Source organism: Trichosurus vulpecula, chromosome 4 (assembly GCF_011100635.1).
Source record: "Trichosurus vulpecula isolate mTriVul1 chromosome 4, mTriVul1.pri, whole genome shotgun sequence".
Classification (NCBI taxonomy): Eukaryota; Metazoa; Chordata; class Mammalia; order Diprotodontia; family Phalangeridae; genus Trichosurus; species Trichosurus vulpecula.
In genome coordinates this window covers 269,605,447-269,617,074 of record NC_050576.1, presented here as the reverse complement: position 1 = coordinate 269,617,074, position 11,628 = coordinate 269,605,447, and the positions used below count along the sequence as shown (strand labels likewise).

Here is an 11,628-nt window from a genome sequence, read left to right as displayed (position 1 = left end):
AATTCTGTTCAGCTAATAACTGCATTTTTATTTCTTGAAATCACACCCTTAAAGCTGAGGAGTGTGTGTGTGGTGGGGTTTTTGCATGTACTTGCCCCATTGGCAGTTAAGGAAGCAACCTAGAATTCAAAATTTGCTAGAGAACCCCTTAAGTGGATAACCAAGAGTTGATTAATTGTAGTTCCTTGGTATGCATTTGACATTAGTGAAAAATAACTTGATGGACTTAGGAGTCAAGGAATCAATCTTCTTCACAGGCTGCATGACAATGAGAGATTAACTGTGTTGTACGTACATAGGAGCTGTGTGATGTGACCCAATGTATTAGATCAACCCTCCTTTTGTAAGACTAGAACTTGTATTATACTTTATAAGTACAATATATAGCAACCTTGACTTTCATTGTATTCTTAAAAAAAAGATAACCAATTCTACTGTCTACTCATGACTGGTTTCTAACCTGATAAGCCATCTACATTCATCCGCTCCTTCAGGGCAAGCAGCTGTTTATTCTGAGTTAGTCAAAGACTGTTGATTTCATTTATGTTAACTCTCTCAGTTCCTTCTGCCATGAAGGAAAGTGAGCTGGATTAAAAAGTGCAGTGATTAAATTCCCACCCACACCCCGCAAATTTATGGAGGTGCTCTAAATAGCTCTGCCAAAAAAAAAAATTAAATATGAATACACTTGACCGCACCTGGTAAGACTGACTGTGGGCATGGATGTGTCCTTTAGAGAACTAATTAAGCCAACAGACTTATTTCAGTTATGGTCCATGTTGATTTGAAACTAATATAGCAGAAATCAAGGGACAAGTAAAGTTTCATTGAATATGTCGTTATCTGTAATTTACTTTTTAAAGTGACTAATGCTTACAGAGAGCAGTATGATGAAACTTTAAGGCCCAGCAAAGGCCATTGATAAATATTTAAGTTTTTATCCGGTGGCCCAGTGGTATGCCTGACCCTGGCGAGCAAAGGTTGCCTAATGGGAAGGAAGCAGCTTATATCCTTCGGTCAATCTCTGACACCTTCCTTAGAAAAGCTAATGAATAAATCTTTTGGTTTTGTAACAGGAATGCTCAACCACTAAAAGAATTTAAAGTTTAGGTTTTTTTTTTTTTTAAATTGGTCAATAATAATCTCTTGGTATTGTCACAAGAAGTGACTGATTTATCCACATTTAGTAATTTCCAATTTGAAACCATAATTATATCTATGTTAGATGCAAACCAATGGAGCCATACTAGGCAGGGAAACAACATGGATTTTTAAAAAATATCAAATACAGATAGGTTAATATAAAATGTTACTTGCCTGCTTTTTTGGGCAACACAGATCTAAAGTTTTTAAAATACAGAACTTTTTTTAAAAAAATGCAGAACAAAATGCTATACCCAGACATTATAAACACAAAACTGCTGTGCTTAGCTTAAAAAAAGTATCAACAATATGAAACAAATTAATCCATGTTCTAACACTGCCCTTTTTTAAATGAAATTAATCATGCTATCCGATGTCACATGTAGAAATGTAATTCTTTTATTCAATTTTAATAATAGTTTTGTGATTTTTGGATTCTTTCTTCAATGATGTCCAATTTCATACTTCGTCTCAAGTTTGAATTATAGTTCAATGGCACTTAGCTGGATTTGCTTCATATGAGATTCTGTGACTAATTTAACTGTAAAAAAAAATTCTGTGAAAGGCCATTTAAATTTATTCTATAATGACACATTCACCCAAATAAAACAAGCCACTAAGATACTTTAGGGATGAAAAGGGGAGGAAGATAGGAATTCTTACAGTGACAAAATAAATTTTTGAACAAGTGATCAAACTAAAAATAAACTTGATTTCTCAAAGTTGAATAAAAATAATTAACTCATCTCAGATTTTCAGAGATGAATCATAGAAAGTTCTTTCTCAAAAATGTTCGTAGCAGACTGTAAATTTTTAACCCATGGAAGGAAAGAATCTCCTTCACTCATCTCTCCACAGATTTTAATAGCATATATTGCAAACTCTTGTTTAAATAGCAAATCAGCCATGACCATAGGCAATTAGTCATGGAGATTTAAATGATTTACTAGCATTGAAATAAATTTACACAATTGAACTTATGGATACAGTACAAAACTATAAACAAAAGGTGAAGCAAACTTTATTTATTTATATTCAGGTAAAAACATTAACCTGATGAAGTAAATTATTGCAGATTTGAGAAATCAGCACATAAAACAGTCGGACAGAGCATTGCTTACAGGTGCTTTATCTGTGTTTAAGACAAAAGCTGAACTGTTTGTTCCAAGCTAGCACTGAGGGAGAGGAGAGGGAAGGAAGGAAGGAAGGGTTAGGAGAAAGGAAAGAAAGCAAAACTATGAAAGAAAAAAGCAAGAACTTAAGAACGAGGGAATAAAAGTTTTTCCTAGAACAGGGAATGAAAACTGCTAATTTATTTTTAAAACTTTACATCAGTTCAAAATGCTCTGGCCATATAATAATAAATAGTGGCCAGCCCAATCTGTTCAATTTTTCAACTACACACACACACACACACACAAAAAAGAATGATTTCTTCCTCACCTCCATTTTGGAGGCTTTTTGTTGCCTGAAATAACTGTGTCAACAGTCCTAGTGTGTCATCTGATACAGGCTGTAGAGCCAGTAAAGCCTACAACTACGTTAAAACTAAGCTATATGAAAGAATCTACCTAGTTACAAAGGCTGAGTTATAGTGACAATATATTTTAATTCAGTAAAATTTAAATTATATCTTAATTTGAGAAAAAACATGGAACGGTAAACACCCGTGCCAACGAAAATGTAACAATTGTGAGTGCTGTACACAAAAAAGAACCATGTGAATTGCACATCAGACAATACACAAAGGAAGGGAGAAAAATCAGAGGCAGGTGAAGGTACAGAGCGCTAGTCTACTGAACTATATGTCAAATACATATGAGTTTTAATTTCTGTACTTATGTACAAAAGTTGTCTTTGGAGGAAATAAAACTGCAGACTTAGCTAGATGGATACACACAGCCCAGTATTAAACTGCACAGCGACATTTATTGTTCCAGCCTGGAAAAACATCCCTTTTTAAATTTCACACAGCAAAGCAAGTTTAAAAACTTCACTCATCAAATAAATGATAATTTAAACAAGAACTTGCTAAAGAAACCTTGTCACAACAACTTTTTAGGGCCTGATCACTTTAAGTCCATGGGGCCATCAAGAAATATCAACCAAGTGTCTCTTTTATAATCTGCAAGCCGTTTTTCTACAAGAAGGAGTAACACGTTTCCTTGACTCAGGTGATACATTTAGAAAAGAAATCATGATTTTTTTCTCTTGCTGTAACAGGCAGACATTGCATTTTTCATTGTGATCAGGAAAGATGGAATGACTGCTGCCCCTCTCTGGCAGCTATCAACAGTTTTTCACGCATTATCTCAATACTTGAATAGTCTGGCAACTTGAGATAGTTCACACAAGTCATTACTGAGGGCAAGAAGTCGTCTGGATTTTCTGTTGACTCAAAGGTCTTGCGGACAATCGTCAGAGGAGGATTCAAACTTCTGAAGCCTGATTGAAAGGAAAGGAAGAAAAGGCCAATGCACTTATCAATAAGCACGTAAGATCTTTGACAATAATTAAGTTTCTTAATGAATTTTAATAAATAGTTTGTTGCTGCTAAAAGCAAAGTATATCAAGTCAATTTCCACCAAGTGGGTTCATTAAAGAAATTCATATAGTCTAGATAGTAGAAATATCTTAACCATTAAAAAGGGGGGATTGGGGGGGGGAGACAGAAGAGATGGTTCAGCAAGGAATCATAGAAACAACATGCTTTCTTGTACTTTTATCAAAACATGAAAATATATGGCCTGGAAATGTCAACATCTATGCAAGTTACCAATTCTTCTATAAGCTTAAGCAATCAAACCAATCCTGGGCAACCCGATGTGACCACTCATTTTTCTTCACACATTAACTTTACAAGTCAGCATATAGATCAAACTCAACATTTGAAAAAATACTTTGAAATTATTTTTGTCAAGACTCTACATACATGTATTTTCTTGTTATTTAAGTCATGCATGAAATGATTACTAAACAGATACTATGAATGAAGCAACTAGTATAACTCTTACCTTCTAGGTCTGATAAATAAAATTGAAATAACTAACAAGAAGGATGAAAGCCATCATGTTAACTATGCTAAAAGTTATTTTAAAAACCTAGAAACACAGTAGCTAAACTGAGATGTGAGGTAAAAGCCAACCAGACATATACCCACCTCCTACAGGCAATCTTGGGCTACCAGTCACAAACTGAAGAAATAACCTCTGCTGCTCATTATCAAAACCACTGAGAATTTCAAACAGGTACTTCACAGCTCGACTGAAACAGAAAAAGTACATAATGAACGTGGGCCAAGACGATAGTTTCGTTCTAAAACTGACACGATAACGACAATAATTACAATACTAGTCATCTAAAATGATGAGGGATAGTCAAGTCCAGAAAACTGGACTCTGAATCCGACATTTTGAGACTCAAGTTCCAGCTTTCACCATCAACTAGCCCATGAGAGAGGGAGGAGAGGAAACAAAGAAAAGATTAATATCAATGTAACAAAATCTTGGATGCACAATATCCAAGATATCTAAGTACTGACCTATTTATTAATAACAACTTAAAATTAGACAATGGCTTATTACTTATGGAAATAAATAGAAAAAGGTATCTATACAAATCTATTTACATAAAATTTAAAGCATCTATATCTGTAGATGGATATAAATTTAGACAGAGAAACACATAAAGTATTCTGTAAATAATAAGCCACCATCTAAATTTAAGTTATCATTAGTAAACAAGTCATTACCTGGATGTCTTAGATATTTTGGATCCAAGAGTTTTGTTGATATCACAACGGAACCTAAACTCTTATCCTTTTCTACTATCACTTGAAAATGAGCTTCTTGGCTTTTGCTAGGCAGTAGGCTAACGTAAAAAATTCACCAATGTGTTGAAGGAGATCCTTTAAAACAAAATTTCTTGTTTAAGTTAGAAAACTTCTTGTAATGGGACCTGCCTGCCTCCACGTCAAATTCCACCAAAAAAGTTCTTCAAAGAAATAGACCTTAGTCACCGTTACCTGTCATGTGTATAGCCATGATCGGGCCTGCAGCATTCCATCAGTGTCTTTGCATCCCAAGTGTCTGCTTTACTGCCACACAGAAGCTGATCCAGCTATATATTCAAATACACGGGAAGAAATTATTCATACAAGTGGCAGCAAAAGGAGTCCCCTCAGAAACAGGAGATGGGGCTTGACTAGAAGAATACCAGGGAGCAAGAAGCAATCAAACTTGCGATGGATTACTTTGATACATATGCCCTGTATGAAAAGTTTTGGGAGAGGAAAGTATGAACCGTAGCCCACCTGTCTGTATCAGTTCCTCAAAAGGAATATTTACTCCATTCACAAAGGTCACAACCTTTTTATGTTACACTTAAGCAAATGTTCCTCCTCTCCTCACTCCTTAACACAAACAGGGTGGCCAGACTTCTGGTGATGAACCTCTCTGTATTTTTGTGGGTGATAAACACCCAAATCCCTCACCAAGCAAATGTGCAAAGCCTAGGATCGACTAGCAGCGTCTCCAAGAACCAAAGGTCACCTCTACTACAAAAAGAAGCATCAAAATTGTACTTGAAGGAAGGACAGTGTGAACATACTGAACCAAACTGGTGACTCTTCCTATGCCATATTACCACCAGTGACTACTTCCCCAGGGTTGTGGCAGCTAATTACTACTTCCAACATATCGTTCCAACCTTGACTATGTGTATAACAAATATCTTACCTAATAAGTGTAAAATCCACTTATAAAATGGCTTGATAATGTTCCCATCACCTAAATCCACTGAGCCACAGTTAACATTCACTCCCACAGAAGAGGTTTAGGAAGCAGGAGTAAGTATGATTCTCAGTTGGTATATACTTAAGGAGAAACATAAACGAATCTGAACAAAATAATGTGGCTCCTCACCATGGACAGTGGTCTCACATCTATAGTGCTGTTCTATCTGGGCCACCTGCCCTCCTCCATCTCAATTCAACAAACATTTATTGTATGAGGCACTGTAGGGCATAAAAAGATTAGTAACATGTGGCCTGACCCTTAAAGCTTACAAGTCTAGGAGGTCATGGCAGTATAACTGTTAGAAATTGTAATCAAGAAGGGAAGGGGGAGGAGGACCTGATGGTGAAGTGGGGAAAGAGAAAGGATATGGGACTTGTGGGCCTTTTACAAGATTGTTATTATACTCAGAAAATTACTTACTTCCTCAGGATAGAAGTACTGAAGATGGCTGAGTGGAAAGACAGATTCAAATCCATCTCTGAATGAATCAAACTGCCTGGCAACACCTTCATTTAGTGCCCAGAATATAACCAGCTAAAAAAAAAAAATTAAGACATTAAAAAGATTTCATACAATTTTTCTATTTAATGAGTGGCAGAGTATAACGAAACTGTTATTCTATAAGCTTTTAGGCCTCTGACAAAATTTACTGTAAAGTAATTTCATCAAGGCTTTTTAATTGGGAACCTCAGGCAATGAAAAATTTTCATCTATGATTGTATTTAGGGCTTGCTTTCTTTTATTTAACAAAAATCCTCATGTATACTATAACTTAGATTTGATGGAAAAAATAGTAATTCCCAGCCAAGTCCAAAATATCCTCCTAGATAACATGAGAAATAATTTATCAAAATCATTCATTTAAGACTGTCTGCATCTCATTCCCCCAAATGGTTTTACCTCTAAATCCCATGAAAGCTGAAATAACTATTATCCTAACAGTTTCTATTCAATCAAAAAAGTATCACCTGAATATCGTTTATGGGAAGAAAATAAATCATGAAACAATATTTTTGTTAAGAACATTTTACATTAGAACAAAAGAATCTATTAGGTTTGAGAAAGATGGGGCTAGGATCTCAGAAAACACATTGTAGCATGATGTAGTAACAGGAAATTTTATTAGAATGCAAATTTGTGATTAGTTGCTTGGCTGAAGAAGCACACTTACTTTCAATGTGCAGCTAGCAACATAAACTTGTTTATGTTAAATGAGCAATAAAACAGAGTCTAACTAAATGTAAAGTAATAGGAATTAGATGATTTTGTGACTCCCTCCCTCATTTTATAGATGAAGAAACCAAAGCCAAGATAGGGTTAGGAGATCTGACAATAAAAACAGAATGAAAGAGTCAAAATGGACTTTAGGAGCCATCTATGATCCAATCTGTACTTGGATAACAACACTGTGCGAGTAGCATCAGCATCTGTATCTGTATCATCATCATCACCACCATGATAACTAGTATTTATATAGCACCAACTCTGTGCTCTACAAATACACAAGAACCTTGAGACGTAGGTACTACTGTTATTCCCATTTCAGAGTTGAAGAAATGAAGGCAGACAGGATTTCAGCAACTAGCTCACGGTCACACAGCCAGTAAGTGTCTGAGGCTGAGTTTGAACCTGGACCTTCTTGACTCCGGGCCCAGCACTCACTCTACTATCTCGTCTTGTGTATGCAGACCTCCAATGAAGAGCCCAGTACATTCTCAGGCAGCTGAGTCTAGTTTTGGACAGCTCTGTTTGGATTTGCATCAGTCTAAAATTTGTCTCTTCGCAACTTTTACTCACTGAACCTCCATGCTTTTTTTTTTAGCCCACAGAACCAATCTGATTCCACCTGATGGAGATAGCCATCTTATACTTCCCTCGCCCCCAGTCAGGTTAAACACTATCATTTCTTTCGACACTGTCCCATCTGTTCTGTGATCTTGAGGCCCTTCATGAACCTTGGAAACCCTGGGGAAGAAAGAGTGGACCTGATTTCCCCTGCCCAGTTATTCTGCAACCAACCACTTAACACCTAATTCCTGATATCCACTGATTCTGTAGGTCCCTGCTTCTCCACACAGCTAAGGGTCATGATTCTCAGAAGGGTCTTGTGGGTTTTCACCATGCCAAGCAGGAAACATGGCAGCAGCTTTGTTGGCTGTACCAGCACATGAAGCATGCCAGTGGCCCTTCAAATTTCACCAACCAGAAAGAGGTTAGTCAAGAATGGTATTTCTGATTATATAGATATACCAAGAACAAACACACAGACACCTCCCCTCCCTGTAGCACTTATGGGAGGTAGAGGGGGGAAAGGTGGGAAATGGGAGAGATAATACTCCCTATACCACCCTCAGTCTCCGGAGAGGGGAGGGGATTAAAGTATTATTTATCAGACAGGCTCTAAGCACAATTTAACTTTTTTAATTGGAAAGTTTAATCCTAGACTAGTTGAATTAAAACCGTACCATTCAATTAAAAAAAAAAAAAAAGAAGAAGAGCCTGGCTTTTGTTGGATGGGAGTTACAAGAAAAAAGTAGAATCTAGAACTTATTGTCATAATTCATCAGGCGAGCTATATATTTTCACTAGATAAAATTGAAGTGGGAAAGTTTTAAGTCTACACAAATTACCAATGACCAATTATGTTGTGATTTGCTCTTGGTGGATTGCAAATGTGATCAGTCAACAGTGGGACACGGCAGCCAAGAAAGCTAACACAATTTTAGGCTGCACGTTGTTCTGTAACAAATGAGGAGGGGAAGAGCACCGCTCTACTGTGCCCTGGCCTGGATACCACATTTTGCAAAGACAATGATGAGCTCTTAGAGAGCACGCAGGAGAGCAGTCAAGATGGTGGAGGGCCTTAAGTTCACACCATATTAGGATCAGTTGAAGAAATGAGCTAACTTCTCTGTTCAGTTTCCTTTAAAAATTATTTTTATTTAATGCCTTTTGTTTTCATATCACATTCATTTCTTACTACACCTTTCCCCCAGTCTCCTAGACCTTGTAAACAAAAATTATGACTTTGTCTCAGTTCTCCTGCACTTTCAGATTCTTTGTATTTGTTATTTTACAACTCAGTAATATTCCCTTATTTTCATATACCACAACTTGTTTAATCATTACGAAATCAACTGTACCAACTTTGTTTCCAGGAACTGAGTACAGCTAGTTTAGAGAAAGAGAATACTTAAGAGGCAGAGTGACAGTTATTTTCAAGTATCTGAAGTGGAAGAGGGGTTAGAAGTGTTTCTCACAGCTCCAGTGACCAGAACTGGACGCTGTAGGACATGTTTCAGAGGCAAATCCAAGTTTGATGTCAGGAAACTTCCTAACAGTTGGGGCTACACATAAGTGGATGGGATGGGCTTTCATTAGAGGTCTTCAGGCAAAGGTTGGCTGATCACCTGGTCAGGATGTAAAAGAGGATCCTTTTCCAGATATGACCTCTGTAGTCCATTCCAATACTAAGATTCTATGACTTGCTACCTTTAATTACCTCAATATAAAAGAATGAACTTTGTCCAAAGCCTTATTTTCACATATGGTATCCAGCAGTAATTATGCATATAGAATATAATGAGCAAAATTATATTTAACTACACTACTAGATACCTTTACCTCAAATAACATGACAAGATTGACAGTTAGAAGTATCCAGAAAAAAGCACTGAGAAAACATAAGCTTATAGAACTTTCCCTCCCCTTGAAAAAGTTCCTTTGTATTACATACTCGTAGATACTCTTCTAAATTGTGGATGGTGACAGGTATATCCTTTCCCCCTTTCTTTAGTTCTATGTTGGGAAACCCTGGTAGTGTGAAATCCAATCCTAGGTCTTCCACTGAGCAGCCATTCATATTCAAGGTCTCCAACGCATACTGTAGACTCTCTTTGGTCTAAAAATATGGAGGGGTAAAAGAATAAAGCACAATTAATTAATTACTATTACAATTAGTTCAACTTAAACCAGTATAGCAAAAGATCCAATACAATCTTAAAAGGAAATGTATGAAGAGTTTTGCAAGGTGATTATTCATTTTTCTTTCTTGATTAATTATTTTTAGTTTTCAACAATCACTTTTATAAGACTAAGTTCTAAATTTTTCCCCTCCCTCCATGCCCCACCCCCCAAGACAGCATGCAATCTAATATAGGCTATACGTGTATGAATGTATTAAACATATTTCCACATTTGTCATGTTGTTGAAGAATCAGAATTAAAGGGAAAAGCCACAAGAAAGAGAGAGAGGTGGGGAGGGGAGGGGAGAGGAGAGAGAAAATTGTATGCTTTGATCTGCATCCAGACTCCATTCTTTTGTTGGATGTGGTTGGAATTTTCCATCATGAGTCTTTTGGAATTGTCTTAGATTACTGTACTGCTGAGAAGAGATAAGTCTATCAAAGTTGGTCATCACACAATGTTGCTGTTACTATTTCAATGTTCTCCTGCTTCTGCTCCCTTCACTCAGCATCAGTCCATGGAAGTCTTTGCAGATTTTTCTGATTTTTTTTTTAATGGAAAAAACAGTATTCCATTAACATTCATGTACCACAGCTTGTTCAGCCATTTCCCAATTGATGGGTATCCCTTCGATTTCTAATTCTTGGCCACTATAAAAAGAGCTGCTATAAATACTTTTGTGGGTCCTTTCCCATTTTTTTATAATCTCTTTGGGATGCAGATCTAGTAGTGGTATTGCTGGATCAACAAAGGGTATACACAGCTTTATAGCCCTTTGGGCATAGTTCCAAATTGCTCTCCAGAATGGTTGGATCATTTCACATCTCCACCAACAACACATCAATATTCCAATTTTTCCGTGTCTTCAACATTTATCATTTTCCTGTTTTGTCATGCTAGCCAATCTGATAGATGTGACAAGGTACCTCAGAGTTGTTTTAATTTGCATTTCTTTGAAACAATTAACAACTAAAGTTACAGGATAAAAAACAAATTCACACAAACCATCAGTATTTCTACATGTTACCTTACCAACAAAACCCAGCAGAAAGAGAAATTCCCTTTTTAAAATAACTGCAGAGTTACTATTTACATTTACTATGAGCCAGGAGAGCCCAAAAAATAGCCATTAACTGGTACTTGGGTGTTGTCCAATCTATGAGCTCCAGAGTGAACTGGGTTTAAGGTTTCGCCTTTTTGAAAGAAATCTAGCCAGTAAACCCCACATTAACAAGGTAGCTTTCAGCCATCAAAATGTATCTTCATTTGGGCAGAGTACCCTCAGTCCTCATTCCTAGAAACTGAAAGAATGGCAAGATGACTGAACTACTACATGTGATCTTTGAGAAATATAGGGGAGCTGACAAACAACTAGAACCTCTGGGGTTACAGTTATGGACTTGTTGACTTCACTAGACCGAAACAGGAGTCCATGGCACGTAAAAGATTCTCTATAGCTCTTTCGGCATATGGAACCCCAAGCTGAACCAAGGTACCATAGTGAAGTGGAAAGATATTAGGCAGAAGACTTGAAAAAAAATGATGACCACAAAACTGATGCCACCATTACAAAAAAGTAGTCCTTTTTTGCACCTACATATTACACAGAATAGAAAAATAGGTTAAAAAAAATAACTGCAGACAGCATAAAATACTTAGGAGTTTACCCACCCAGACAAACTCAGAGACTACACGAACACAATTACAAAACAATTTTCATATG

General features: G+C 36.6%; 1 protein-coding gene across 17 annotated transcripts in view; it reads right to left on the bottom strand.

The window, feature by feature from the left end:
* Window positions 1-2,140: 2,140 nt before the first annotated feature.
* Window positions 2,141-11,628, bottom strand: part of TRIP12 (thyroid hormone receptor interactor 12) — a 173,116-nt gene continuing 163,628 nt past the window's right edge. For 16 of the 17 annotated variants that reach the window (XM_036754351.1, XM_036754354.1, XM_036754355.1 and 13 more), the window contains 5 exons: window positions 9,676-9,840; window positions 6,360-6,473; window positions 5,168-5,262; window positions 4,304-4,407; window positions 2,442-3,588 (listed from right to left, as the gene is read on the bottom strand). In XM_036754351.1, the coding sequence (XP_036610246.1) occupies window positions 3,392-3,588; window positions 4,304-4,407; window positions 5,168-5,262; window positions 6,360-6,473; window positions 9,676-9,840 (675 nt within the window). In that variant the 3' untranslated portion in view covers window positions 2,442-3,391. Of the gene's footprint in view, window positions 3,589-4,303; window positions 4,408-5,167; window positions 5,263-6,359; window positions 6,474-9,675; window positions 9,841-11,628 lie in introns of all 17 variants that reach the window. The other variant, XM_036754339.1, reaches the window with a different exon arrangement.